This window comes from Corapipo altera, unplaced genomic scaffold, assembly GCF_003945725.1.
Source record: "Corapipo altera isolate COAL_440 unplaced genomic scaffold, ASM394572v1 55, whole genome shotgun sequence".
Taxonomy (NCBI): domain Eukaryota; kingdom Metazoa; phylum Chordata; class Aves; order Passeriformes; family Pipridae; genus Corapipo; species Corapipo altera.
This window is the reverse complement of record NW_020884882.1, coordinates 666,853-680,773: the sequence shown is the minus strand read 5'-3', so window position 1 is coordinate 680,773 and position 13,921 is coordinate 666,853. Positions and strand designations below refer to the sequence as shown.

General features: G+C 51.7%; 1 protein-coding gene across 6 annotated transcripts in view; it reads left to right on the top strand.

Moving 5' to 3' along the window:
• The window catches only part of RAD54L2 (RAD54 like 2), a 69,505-nt gene extending 55,622 nt beyond the window's left edge, over positions 1 to 13,883 (top strand). For 5 of the 6 annotated variants that reach the window (XM_027640191.1, XM_027640189.1, XM_027640188.1 and 2 more), the window contains 12 exons: positions 325 to 502; positions 991 to 1,242; positions 1,789 to 1,907; positions 2,217 to 2,332; positions 3,299 to 3,398; positions 3,726 to 3,931; positions 5,201 to 5,376; positions 6,120 to 6,316; positions 6,430 to 6,626; positions 7,099 to 7,188; positions 7,730 to 7,822; positions 8,018 to 9,025. In XM_027640191.1, coding sequence (XP_027495992.1) covers positions 325 to 502; positions 991 to 1,242; positions 1,789 to 1,907; positions 2,217 to 2,332; positions 3,299 to 3,398; positions 3,726 to 3,931; positions 5,201 to 5,376; positions 6,120 to 6,316; positions 6,430 to 6,626; positions 7,099 to 7,188; positions 7,730 to 7,822; positions 8,018 to 9,003 — 2,710 coding nt within the window. In that variant the 3' untranslated portion in view covers positions 9,004 to 9,025. Of the gene's footprint in view, positions 1 to 324; positions 503 to 990; positions 1,243 to 1,788; positions 1,908 to 2,216; positions 2,333 to 3,298; positions 3,399 to 3,725; positions 3,932 to 5,200; positions 5,377 to 6,119; positions 6,317 to 6,429; positions 6,627 to 7,098; positions 7,189 to 7,729; positions 7,823 to 8,017; positions 9,026 to 11,117 lie in introns of those variants that run through there. The other variant, XM_027640194.1, reaches the window with a different exon arrangement.
• Positions 13,884 to 13,921: the final 38 nt, after the last annotated feature.

Sequence of the window (13,921 nt, the reverse complement as noted above, 5' to 3'; positions counted from 1 at the left end):
GCAGAGCTGAAAATAAACCTTCAGTCTTGTTTCTGATTTTCAGCTACCATGGAAAACAGGACTTTCATCCCCCTCCTAACACCGTGACCTGTGCTAGATGATTGTAATGTTTGAGATCTCTGTAATTGTGTTTACAGCTGGTATTTGGCTGCAGGGATAGTCTCTTGGACGTGTCATGCATTAGAGAAACATGCAATTTAAAGGTCTTTCTCCCTGCAACCAGGGGGGCAAGAAGTCAAAATCTTACCCTACAGGCAACCATAGAGAGATCATATTGGGAAATTCCCTTCCTTGTATTTATCTCTCTTTTTATTTCCCCCGCAGGCGGGGCCACAATGTTCTGAAGGTTCAGCTCCCATCTAAGGAAGAACACGTCATTTTGGTGCGTCTGTCGAAGATCCAGCGGGCCCTTTATACGGAGTTCATGAACCGGTTCCGAGACGCAGGCAACAGTGGCTGGCTGGGACTGAACCCGCTCAAAGCTTTCTGTGTCTGTTGCAAGGTAGGTTTTGGCAAGAGATGCAAAGAAATATTCTAATATGTAAGGCAAAGGCAGGAATATGAGACAAAACAGGAAGTGAAAGTGTGGTTGGCCAGGGACATCTTCTCTCCCCAGAGTGCTCTGCGATGGCCCAACAGTGTTGTTATCTTTGCTTCCAGAACTGGGATGCAGAGATGTTAAATGTGCTTTTCAAACTGTGCAAGAAACCTGCAGCCATCAGCTGAACCAGTACTGGGCTGACACCTTCACCTGCACAGCCTTACCTGCTACAGTGCAAACATGCAGCCTCCTCTGCCTTTGTGCTGTGTGGAGTGCACAGTGGCCTCCTGGTTTGTTCTCAGGGAAAGAAATTGGCACTTTTAAAGATATGAGAGCCTAGGGGAAGTATCAGTTCTTTCCTTTGAATAGCTGTGGGGCTTTCAGACCACAATCGTTGGCAAGCAGCAGGCCAGCACAGATCTAACCACTTACTTTCCTTTCCCTTTCAGATCTGGAACCATCCAGATGTGTTGTATGAAGCTCTGCAAAAGGAGAATCTGGCAAATGAGCAGGATTTGGATGTGGATGACCTTGGCACAGCAAGTACTAATTCCCGCTGCCAGCCTCAGGGAATTAAAGTCAAAGCAGAGAGTAATGCTTTGGCATCACCAGTTGGAGAAGCTACTAATAGCAAGTTCCTCCAGAGTGTTGGCTTCAACCCTTTTCAAGAGAGAGCAAATCAGGTCGTAACTTATGAGTGGGTGAGTGCCACTGCTGGAAATCTCTTCATTTGGAGAGTCTGAAATCAGAGTGTACTTCGTTTTAGGACATTTTTCTGAAGTGGAGCAAAGAGAAGACTCTTTTGTTTGAGTTGTGGGTTTCTCTTTCGTTTCTTTACCATAGAGCATCTTGATAAGCAGGTTGTGTAATGCTGGGAGGGGTTTACGAATCTCATGAGGCAGGAGTGCAGGCAGCACTCATACCATTGTTTTCATCTGACCAGAAAGGCTGTGGACTTTGTTATTCAAAAAAAGGTGTTAGAGTGAAATTTGATCTAGATAAGATGGTGGTAAATCTAGAAAGCTAGAAGAAAGCTCTTGAGGTAAAAGAGTCATGAAATGTTGAGGGGACACTCATTCATCCAAGAAGTTTGTCATTTGGAGCTTCTGGAAGGGGAGGTAGCAGCAGTAGTTGGGAGTAGCATTCTCACCTCTACCGAGTGGATGTAAATAACCTCTGAGACAGGATTGTTGGACTAAACAGAGAATGAGCAACTCCACCTGTAATAGTCTCCCATTTCTTGGTAGGCCAAAGACATCTTGTGTGATTACCAGACGGGAGTCTTGGAGAACTCGCCCAAGATGGTGTTACTGTTCCACTTAATTGAGGAAAGTGTGAAACTTGGAGACAAGATCTTGGTCTTCAGGTAAGCAGAGTATCAATAGTTGATCCTACAGTCGCCAAGCACTGGAGTAGTTGGATCCCCTCTGGTGCTAGAAGTTTGTTACACAGGGTGAATGATGTAGCAGTTTCCTTTTTTTTTCTTTGTTGTATTAGATCTTGGATTTCATCTGTGGGTTTTATACTTCTGCCAGTGTCAATTTTATTAATGAGAGATGTGCTGCATAAACAGGATTTGACAACCATCAGTGCTGTCATGGTTGGGGAAGGGTTCTGATACTCCACTTTTACTGCTGGGGGTTCATTTTCCTCAACAGAGATCTTGGTTTTGCAGCCAGAGCTTGTCCACCTTATCTGTCATTGAAGAGTTTTTGGCAAAGAGACCGATGCCGAGTCCTCCAGGCTCAGATGGAGGAGTTCACAACTGGGTCCGAAACATCAACTACTACAGTGAGTACAGCAAATCCCCTTCACTTTTGATATCACACTGTTTGATCCTCTGTGATGGACTAATTCCTGAAAGTCACCCACTGTCTTCATATGTTTGTCCTTGGGTGTGAAGATGCTCCTCTGAAGCATTCTCTTGATGAACCTCTTTCAGATTGTTCTTACTTTAGTTATTTTGGAAGACAATGTCAGTTGGATAGCAACTAACTGATAACTTCCAAATCCTCTTTCTGACATATTACTTAGGAGGTGTTAGACATCTTTAACACCTCACTTACTACTGCTTTTTAAAGTTGCAAAAGATACTTTTTGCTTCCTGTTAAGCTATTTGCTAGATTTTTCTTCCAAATCCAGAATCACCCTGGAGTGTTTTCATTAGCTCAGGGCTGTGAATTCCTCCTTCCCTCTTCCCCAGTTTTAAATCTCGTTCTGGTATGGGTTGTTGCTTTGTGTGGCTACTTTACAAGCCAGGGCTGAGGGAAGTGGTGGCTGATTTTTGAAGAGCAGCCAGAAGCAACATGGAGCAGAGACGACACCCCCTGCAACTCCTCTAGACCAATACTCTCTGTGCTCAAATCTAAGCTTTGGGGGTTTGCCAGAAGCTTTACAATTTTGATTTCTCTTGGTTCTTTGTTCCTGTTGTTCCTGCTTGCTATCCATCTTGCCTAAAGCACAGCCTTAATGGGCTGCTAGATGTGTTGTAGCACTCCCAGTCCTGGCCTTGACAAGCTTGAGTAATGTTTTACTTGATCTTTCAGCTGAACAAATCCCAGCCTGGCTGGCTGCACTGCACCTGCCTGGCTGGGCAAATTAGAGGTACAGAGTGGTCCAGTTGAGATCCTGGAGTACATGACTTGAGGAGGACCCAGAACTGGTTTGCAACCAGTTACAAAGCTCAGAGTTTAGAAAGTGGGTTTGTTTCCTCCAGACACACGGAGCTTTTAAATGGGTCTTTCATTTCCTTCTCAGGACTGGATGGCAGCACCTCTGCCTCGGAAAGGGAACGACTGATTAACCAGTTCAATGATCCCAGCAACACCTCTGTTTGGCTCTTCCTTTTGTCCACACGGTAAGTTGGCTGGAGCAGAAGAGCACAGTGGAGGACTCACACTGATGTTCTGTGTGCAGGTGGGCTTTCAGTTCTTAACTTCCTTTGTGGTATGCTCTCCATGGCCTGATAGTGCCATCTACTTCTGAGTTCCCTAGGGATGTAGCATTTCAGTCTTAATCTTCTGCAACAGCTTAACAGTCTTGGAAACCAAACTTAGGTTTAAAGTTTGGCTGGAGGGAACTTCCCATAGACACTTTGTGGACTCTTGGCTGTGATGGTCGTCCCTGCCTAGAAGTTTTGAAAGCTGGCCAAGGCAGCAGTTTGAAATCTGTCTCTAATTTCCAGTGCTGGGTGTCTGGGTGTCAACCTCATTGGAGCCAACAGAGTGGTGGTGTTTGATGCCTCCTGGAACCCGTGCCACGACGCCCAGGCCGTGTGCCGAGTGTACCGCTACGGGCAGAAGAAGCCGTGCCACATCTACAGACTGGTTTCTGATTACACCCTTGAGAAGAAGATCTATGACCGTCAGATCTCCAAGCAGGGCATGTCAGGTAAGTGTGGGTGAACATGGCATTCCACTCTCAGCTTTCACTCCTTTTAGCTCCTGCAAGTCCTGGTTCTATGGGTTTTGTAATTTCTTTTTTTAAGGTTGAAGACCAGACAAAGAGGTGACAGACACTATCCCAGAGCTATGTTTGATGTTTATGAGTTGGCAATGACATGAGATCCTTTAAGAAATTCATGATGGTAGAGTCAAAATCCTGCAGCAGGGCTGTGTTTTTAGTCCACTGCTGTGCCATTTGCCATCACTGCTACTCTCCTGGCTGCTGCAACAGACTGGAGACTCAGACGGTGTCTGTTTTCCCCTGTGCCTGGATATTGCTCACCTTAAGCTGGGTGTTACATATTAAATAGCTCTGTACCTCCATTTTTCCAGCAGCAAGAGAGGGAAAATGGCTAAATTAAAACATATATCGATACCTTTGACTCACAGTGCTTACTTAGGAGCCAAGAATAATGAATTCATTGCAGTTCTGACCTCCCCTTGTACCACAAGTATCTTTTGTGCTGGCTTGTGCCAGCTGTCAAGCTGTTATCCTGGAGCATGCAGCCGAGGGTTGTGGTGACCCAGAGAGAACTCTGCTGCCTGAGTCCTTCTGTGCCCGAAGCAAAAGTCCAGAGGCAGCAGCCCAATGTGATCTGCTCAGTGTGCTGTTGTGCACTCAAGGTGGAGACCCCTGGCAGCTAACCTGGCTTCCAAGAGAGTCCTGGATAGAGATGTTTTCTCCACATGCTCCTGTTTGCCCTGTGTGCAGGAGGGATAATGTCCAAGAAAAGCATTCAGGCTCTTGTGAGCGAGGGACTGTGGCTGCTTTTCTGAGCTTTTAACTCAACAGCTTTCTGTGAATTTTAGTATCTGGTTACTAACTTGAGCCTTTTTGGTGGGCTTTGTGGGAGAGCACCTACTGATGTGGCTGCAGTTCTGTCTCAGGACACCTATATTTACAGCCTTGTCATGTGAGGTGGGACACCATTCCATCACTAGTTTTGTATTCCTGCTTGCCAGGAGCTCACTGACCTGCACTGCCTTGCTGTGCAGTCTGGAGCACAAGGCACTTGTCAGCCTGACTTGGTCAAACAGGCTCAGTTCTGAACATGAATGGTGATTTTTCTCCCTGCCCTGACATTTACAGAACACTTCTGAGGATTGTGCAGATTGTAAGGAGGGAGCTCTTTAGAACAGGGGTGTAGGAAGGGCAGCAGGCAAGCAGTACCCATTTCTTCCCTTTTCTGCTAACTTCGTTCCCCCTCTTTTCCAGATCGGGTGGTGGATGATCTGAACCCAGTGCTGAATTTCACCCGACGAGAGGTGGAGAACCTGCTGCATTTTGTAGAAGAGGAATCTGACCCTGCTCAGCTCTCCCTCAATCCAGGCAAGATGAAGGAGTCTGTTCTACAATTAGCCTGTCTCAAGTATCCTCACCTCATCACCAAGGTAAGACCAACCTGTTTCCTTGCTGGCACAGCACTGCACAGCCAGGAGTAGGCCTGGAGGAGTCTGGCAGCGTGATGGGGCCATGGTGGCGAGAAGGATGCTAGTGGGAATAGGCAGAAAATTCTCTAGAGAGAGCCCAAAGAGCCCTTCCCTTCCCTGTGGTATCTCCTACACATTTACAGACGCCTCTGCCCTGGGCAGGTCTGGGGGCAGGTTGCCAGGCACCCCTTTTCTTCATCTTCGTGCTGGGTGGGAAAGTGGCAGTGGCATATCCCAGCTTGCTGCCAACTCTTTTCCTGGAGTGGCTTTGAGCCAAAGCTGGGACAGACAGCACTTGCCTGTGTTGTCAGGAGTTTCTCTGGTAGGGTGGTGGTGCAGAGGGGGCCTGTGGCTGGGTGCTGTGGGGCTCTGGTGGCTGCATGACATCGTGGTAGACTCTGTGCTTGCACTCTTGGCCTGACCTTTGGCTCCTGGGTTTTGCTCTGTGCTCGTGGTAAGTGCTGGCTTTGGCTGGGCAGGCAATGGCTTAGCTGACTGTCACCCTTCAGTCTGAGCCTGGCCACATCCACAACACTGCCCTGCACGTAGTTCACCATGGCCAGCTCTGCCTTCCCAACTGGCCCTTCCTGGTCAGCCTGGGATGGAGACAGGCTGCCGCAGGGAGCTGCTGGCTACCGTTTGGGGTTTGTTGGTTCCCTCTTGTGGTGTGTTGGTGCCAGAACCGCGGTGCTGTGGGGTTGCAGGAGCCTTTTCAGCATGAGTCACTGCTGATCGACCGGAAGGAGCACAAGCTGACCAAGGCAGAGAAGAAAGCAGCCAAGAAGAGCTATGAGGAGGAAAAGCGAGCATCCGTCCCCTACACCCGGCCGTCCTACGCACAGTATTACCCAGCCAGTGACCAGAGTCTGACGAGCATCCCTGCCTTTAGCCAGAGGAACTGGTGAGTACCTGCCCCTTCCCTTTCTTCCCATGCTGTACACATGAAATGAGCGGGCAGAGAATGTTTATCCCTGTCGGGTGGGCACTGCACTCTCCTCCCTCCTCTCTCACTAGGCGACCAGCCCTCAAGGGTGAGGACAAGCCAGTGGCAAGCGTCCGCCCAGTTCAGTCCACCCCCATTCCAATGATGCCCCGGCATGTCCCCATGGGCAGTGCAGGATCAACCTCAAGCTCCAACCCTGCTGTCAACTTCCCCATCAACTATCTACAGCGAGCTGGTGTCTTTGTGCAGAAGATTGTCACCACCACGGGTGAGTTGCTGGTGCTCACAGTGGGTTGAGTTGTGATGGCTGTGATGAACTGAGCATCAGGGTGAGTTGTTGATGCTCACATGGGCAGTGGGCAGATGGCCATCAGAGCCAAAGATACTGCCTCTCTCATTTGAGTGGTTCCCCTGGAGGACTTTCCCTGCAGGTGTGCAAGGGTCTTGGACCTGCTAGGTTGTTGGGAGTGAACTCCCATGAGAGGGCCTTCAATACTGTCACTAGTTGTCCTTTTTGGGATAGGGGAGATACTGTGCCAGAGCAGCGTGGCTTTTTCATCTTTGGAGCCTCTGCTGCCTTCCTGTGCTGCTCAGAAATAAACCCAGGGCTTGCTTATAGCACAGCACATAGGAGAGACAACTGCACTCAGACAAAGGGGTTGGTGGGGCACCTGCCCTCTCCTGACTGTAACTGGCTTGTAATTTAATGGACACTGTTCTGTTTCTTCTCCCACTGCCAGATATTGTGATTCCGGGTACAAACACGTCCACTGATGTACAGGCAAGAATCAGTGCTGGTGAGAGCATCCACATCATCCGAGGGACAAAAGGTAAGTCCTAGCCAATGCTGAGTAGCAAAGAGAAGGATGTAAGAGCATGAATCAGTGCCTTGACAGGAAAAGAAACAAGAAGGGGAGGAGGTCTGGAGTTTGCAGTGGCTCTGTTGCAGCCCGTGCTCTGGCTGTGTTGATGCTGCAGGGCTGTTGCAGCTGTGGCTGCTCCTGTCACCCTGAGAGGAGCTGTTGAATTTGTGGCTGGATGTCTCCTTTTCACAACACCCTCTGCATGTACTGGGGCAACCAAACACTTCCTGGTGCTCCCAGAGCAAACTCTGTCTCAAGCATGAAGTTTCACGTTTCCCAACAGCAGCACATTGGGAGGGGGTGATCCCCAACCCATGAAAGCTGCAAAGGTGGAAGTGAGGAGTGAAGAAGGAGACAGAAGCCTCTCACTAAGCTCCCCTGCATGATCTGAGCTGGCCTTATGTAGCACTGCTGTCCTGTTCCTGCCTGAGCAGCCTTGTGAGCTCACAGATCCAGGGTCCTGAGCTGATATTAGAGTTGTAATGACGTTGTTCTGCCTCTGTTCCAGGGACGTATATCCGGACCAGTGACGGTCGGATTTTTGCTATACGGACCACTGGGAAGCCAAAGGGCAATGAAGACCGTCGGACAGCTGCCTCAGGTAGGGGCTTGTGAGTGCTGTGTGAGGCTTTCACATGTGCTTTCCTACTTGAGTGTCTGGGGTGTCTTTCCCTGGTGTATTCCTCACGCCTATGTTTAGAGCAGTCTCCCCACCTTCTTTTCCACTGTTGCGTTTTGGCCCCCAGGTTCTTCTCCAAGGTCGTCTTTCTCACCTGCTCCATCTCCTTGTTTCCAGGCTCCCAGAGCTCCTCCCTGGAGTCCACAAGCAATGGCAGACACAGTGCCTCATCGCCGCAGCTCCCCAGCACGGAGGAGCTCACCCGGCCCATATCCCCCGACAGCCCCGAGATCATCAGCGAGCTGCAGCAGTACGCGGAGGCGGCGGCCGCGCGCGAGTCCCGGCACAGCTCTCCCAGCACCAACGCGGCGCAAGGCCACGCCCGCACGGACACCGCGCCCGGTGCCGCAGCCCGAGGAGCCGAGCAGCGCGTGGGGGTTCACTGCCTGGCCCCCTCTGTGTCCGCGGCCCTGCCAGCCACCAGCCAGCACGTCGATGCCCACTCGGTGTTGGACTTACGGGGCAACAAGCGCAAGTCGACCTCGCCGTCGGCTCCGGAGGAGCAATCCCGCAGGCAGCAGAAGAAGCGCCAGTTGCCATCGTCCGTGCAGCCCTACGAACACGGGTACCCCGTCTCTGGTGGGTTCACCATGCCTCCTGTCTCTTTAAACCACAACCTAACCCATCCATTTGCCTCCCAACCAGGAAATTCCTTGTACATGGGCACTGGCTCCTCTTATTACCAGCTGCCCAATTTACTCCCAGACCCTCATCTGGTGTTCCCTGTGACTACTGACCCTCTGCTGACAGCCGGCACCGCCAGCTCTTCTGCTGCTACCTCAGCCACCGCCAGCGTCCCCTCATTCATGCTAAACCCTTCTCTGACAGGGGTGCTGCCCAATTACTCGCTTCCCTTCACGCAGTCACTCCTGCCCGAGCCCAGGATGTTTGCTCCTTTCCCAGCCCCCGTCTTGCCTAGCAGCCTTCCCAGGAGCATGGCATCTGCCTACCCTGGCTACATGTCCCCTCACTCGGGCTACCCAGCTGGGGGTCTCCTTCGGTCCCAGGTGCCTCAGTTTGAACCCCAGGAGGTCCCAGAGGTGGGATGCAGCTCTAATGACGAGGACAAAGACGACGATGTCATAGAGATCACAGGGAAATAAAAAGGCCCAGCTCCTGCTCGGTCTCAGCTCCGCCAGGAGGCAAAAGTTGCAGGACCTTTTTGGGAGTCAGGATTTCCCCTCTGGGCTGTGGCAGCGGGTGGAGAAGGATGCAAAGGGTGTGGCGTGGGGGTGGTTTTGTTCTTTTCATTTTGCTTTGTTGTTTTTTAGCTGTCAAGGATAAGAATTGTATTAGGGGCTGGGAGATGGGAGAGGGATAGAATGGACCTGTGAGGGCCCGGGGAGCAAGAGCCAGGGGAGGAGGGAAGCAGCAATGCAAACCATAGGAGTGCCTCCCCCTATGCTCTGTCTGTCTGTCTGTCTGTGTTCTCTGTCTTGTCTGGCCGCGGCGGCTCGGTGTTGCGAGTCACTGCCCTGCTCAGGCCTGGAGGTGCGGGCTTGACCGCTGGCAGGGCCGAGCTCCCTCTCACATGAACTGCCTTATCTGTGAACTTCTCTCACTGAGAGAGGGATGGGCCGGGGGGGTGACTCCAGCAGAGGTTGGGGACAAAGTGTTTTTAATGGGGAGGGAGTGGGGAGGCTTGTACATCGTATATGTTGGGGCAGGGAGGGGAGGGATTGATGTTAAAAAAAAAAAAAAAAAAAGGAAAGATTAAAAAAAAGATAAAAAAAAAAAAAGAAAATACCCCACAAACAGTTTATCACCCTCTTCAAATTCACATGAGACTAGTGTGAGGGCTCCAGGCAGGCTCCTGCTGCAGTCAGGCAGGCAGGGCTCTGGTGGGGGGCTCCTCCAGGCCCTTCTGGAAGGTCCTGTCCTCCCCAGGGACCTTCTGGAGGGTCCTATCCAAGGTAGGTTGGCCTTGTGGGTCCAATGCCAGCTCTGTGTGCCAGGCCAGATGAGTGGAGCAATCCCAAATGTCTTGGTGGCCGTTGGAGGGGAATCCTGGTGACTCCTCAGTTCCACGGCTCTGCCAGGCTATGTGAAGGCCACGTCTCACCCTGCTGTGGCCCACCAGATCCAGGGGTAGGTGGGCTCACTGCTGCTTCTCAACAGCACCAGGCAGTGGAGAAGATTGGGAAGGGGACACTGGACCCAGTGCCAGTTGCTGTTGAACCTGTGACTGGAGGGACTTCCCCCTGCACAGAACCTCTACCTTAATTTATTTCATGAAAACGTAATATTTATTGTCTGGGGGAGTCTGTCTTTCTACTTTTAAATTAATTTCCATATTAAAAAAAAATAAAAAGCTGGCCTCCATCATGCAGTGGTCGCTTGTTGGGTTGTTTGTGTGGGGAGAAGCAGTGGGTTGACCGAAGTGTAGCCTTAGGAACGGGGCCAGCTGTGGAGGTGGCCCACAGCTGACTTGTGTGGTATTGGCTGGATGTGCCCTATCAGGAGCTGCTCTGGGTGCTCAGCAGCCAGAGTGAGGATGGAGTCCTCTTGTCATTGGGGAGCACATCTGCTGCTTCCCAGTGAGGAGGAGGGCTGTGAGGTGTGTGGAGCTGGGAAAGCAGAGCTCCTGCTGGGGAAGCACCTTTCCCTACACAGGGACCAGCACTCAGCCCAGCCCTACTCAGCCCCACGTGTGAGGAGGCTGGTCCTGGCCCTGACAGTGAGCCCTCTGGCCACTCACCTCCGGGCCAGGGCTTCTAGGGAGAGCTGGGATACCCAAGTGCAGCTGGACATGGTGGGTGTAGCTGTGTGTGAACACGTTAGGATAGAGACTTGAAATCCAGGAACCCCCGCATCACATCTGGGTGTCACCAGGCATGAGCTGTGCTTGCCTGTGTGGGATGTCCCTGGAGCCATGGCAGCTTGTAGGGGACCTCTGGAAGCTGCAGTCACTGCTGTTTGCTGGGACCAACTAAGTATAGGAAAGGACAGGATGTCCTGACATCCTCCACTAAAGGGGTGCGGGAAGATGGGACCCCCCTTCCTGAGAAGGGGGGTGTGTGCACGTGTGTTATGGAAACATAATAAAAATGTTATGGGGCTTTCCTAGTGTCTTCTCTGTTTAATGGACATTGTCTGTCAAACATAACCACACCATTCATAGAAGCCTTAGATCAACAGTTTAGCTATGCAAATTATTTTAATTATTTTTTTAAAAAACAAACATTAAAATAGTGCTTTCTTCTTTAACATATCCTAGGAGTTGAAAACCGAGGGGTTCTGAGCAAACTGCTGGACAACTTGTCTTTGGATGCACCATGGAAATAAAAATCAAACCCCCCCACAAAAGTAACAAAGCAAATTAACTGATGGTGTTCATGCAAGTTTCTCCAAAGACTTGACAGTGCTGCATCTGTGAGTCATGCCCTCCTGTGCTCTGTGTGTCCACCTCATGCACAACCCTGTGACACTGATTGTATGACCAGCTTGCCCAGATGTCCGTTGCATCCCTGTGAGGCTGTCAGTTTTCCGGTGGATTTGGGGAATGAACCAAGGCAAGGGCTTTCCTTGTCGAGAGTAGCAAGCATTGAGACCCTGGGGGTGTGTGTGGGAGGCTGGAATGTAAGCAGACCCCCCACTAGAGCCCTGCTGCAGCCCCAGTCCTTCCTGGTGGGGGTCAGGGTAGTGGGGCTCATCCAAGGGACCCTCCCACATCTGAATGGGGCCTGTGCTGGGACAAGGTGTGAAGATTTGGCTGGGGGCAGTCAGTGTCGTGGCTCTGGATGTGATACTGGTGGCTGCACACCATTTTCTCTGCTCCTTGCCTCTCCAGGACTTCCTGAGCAGGCCCTGGCACATCTCCATGCTGCCACTCGCTGTCCTCCTGGGGTTCCCCAGCATAGCCCAAGCCCTGTGGCCACAGGAGCCGGGGCAGCTGGCACTCGGCTGCCATGGGGTGCACACTTTGTGCCCTGTTCTGGTCATTAACCTGGCACCAGGGTGAGGTGTGAGGGCTCTCCTGGCTCCTGCATGGCCATGGCAGCTTGGAGACCCCTTGCCACACTTCTGTGGTGTGCATGCCCCTGGCAAACATCCATGGCTCCAGGCACCTGCAGCATGTTGGCTCTGCCCAGCAAGCGCCCAAGTACAGCCCCAGCCCTACCTCTGCCCCACCTTCCAGCCCTGGGCACCCCCTTAGTGAGGGAACAGGTCCCATGGGCCCTGGCAGAGCCTTGGCTGAGAGGTGGTGGCAGAGATGGCCATGATGCCCTGGCCGCAGCTGGGGGCTGACTGGGGCTGGGGCTGCTCCAAGGCAACTGGAGGCACCTGCTCTCCCACTGTGCCAGGGGAAGGATTTCCTCCACCCCACAGAAGCTGAGGGGGAGTGTGGGTTATCCAGAGTCTTTCCGAGTGGGGGGAGCTCTCTGAGCCCTAAAACTCCCCTCCAATGGCACCCACTCTCCCCCTCATCTCTCCCCAGTTTTCTTCTCTCCAGCATGTGGTTCTGCTGCAGAGGGTCCTGTCTTGGTTTTCCTGAGCCTGGAACAGGGGCTTTCCCCGCGCGGGTTAAATTTTTCTTTTGCTGCTGAATTTCTGTCTCTAAATGACCTGACAGGAAGCAGCTGCCAGTTCTCGGTGGGGCTGTGGGTGACACTGAGGACAGCAGTGCAGGACTCTCTGCTGAGGGTTTGGACAATAAGGAAGATGCCTGAGCACAGCCTTGAGGCCTGGGCATTGCTGGGGGGAATGGGGAATGGCCAACTGCCCTCCACGTCAGCATCCAGCCCTTGGCCCTTCCCTCAGGTGGGAGGTTTCCACTCCTGGGAACAATCAGGTAAAGGCTGGGTGCCACTGGGGACAGTGCCATGGGCATGGAGGTGGCTGCTGTGTGCCCTGGTCTTGGTGGGCTTGTTTCCCCCACTGCTGATGAAGATCTTGGGGTATCATAGGGAACTGCAGGATGGGGGCAACACAGCCCAGCCTGGCCCACGTTGGGCAGAATCTGCTGCTTGTCATCCTCCCAGAGCACCTGGGAGGGTGATGGGGTGGGTGCAGGTACTTGGAGAAAGCAAATATTCTGGCAAGCAAAGGGTGGGATTTCCACAGGGGCTTCACTAGAAATTATGTGTGTTTTGACTTAGTGATGTCAGCGAATTATAGACTCATAGAATGGTTTGGGTTGGAAGGGACTTTTAAAGATCATCTCATTCCAACACCCTGCCATGGGCGGGGACACCTCCCACTATACCAGGTTGCTCCAAGCCCCATCCAGCCTGGCCTTGGACACTTCCAGGGATGGGGCATCCACAGCTTCTCTGGGCAACAAATGCAAGTGGCTGAATGCATGAGAATTGCTGCTGGTTTGGGGGCGGCTTCCCAGACAACAGGGACAAGTGCAGCAAATACCTTCACAGCTGGTGTTTCTCGCCGCTCTGGGATGAATTTTGTTAATCCAGTCTTGGAAGGACCCGGGGGGGGGAGGGCTGGGGCGGGGGGCAGAGGTTAAACGGGGAACATAGTCCAGCTAGATAACAGTGAGGTGATGGCTCCTCACAACTTGGAGCAGGCGCTCCCTGTGAAGGGACAACGGGGCAAGTGAGGGAGAGCAACCTCTGCCACCTCCCAGGCTACCACCACTGCCTCGGCTGCTTCGTGGTACCCAGCTTGGAGCTGGAGTCTGGCAAATCCACGGGAGCCTGAAGGAATCCATCACTGAGTCTCATTTGGGGTTTTGTGTTGGTTTGAGTTTCTTTTTCTCTTTTTTTTTTCTTTTCTTTTTTACTACCGCCTTAGTTTGTGGCCTGTCTTGTTGTGGTTGGAAAGAGGAGTATTGCTAGCAGGGTGGGTTGGTTGGTTGGCCCCACGCATGATCATGTGCTTCCCTCTTCTCTCTGTCGAACGGGATGTGCCCACCTGATCTCCCAGAACAGAGACTTTGAACAATTTGTTGTTTATATGATGTATTTATTTTTACTTGTGTTTCATGTCATTTTTTAAAAAAATAATAAATTGTAAGTTGGTATAACTGCCTGTTGCTTCTCTCTCTTTTTTTTTTTTTCCCGG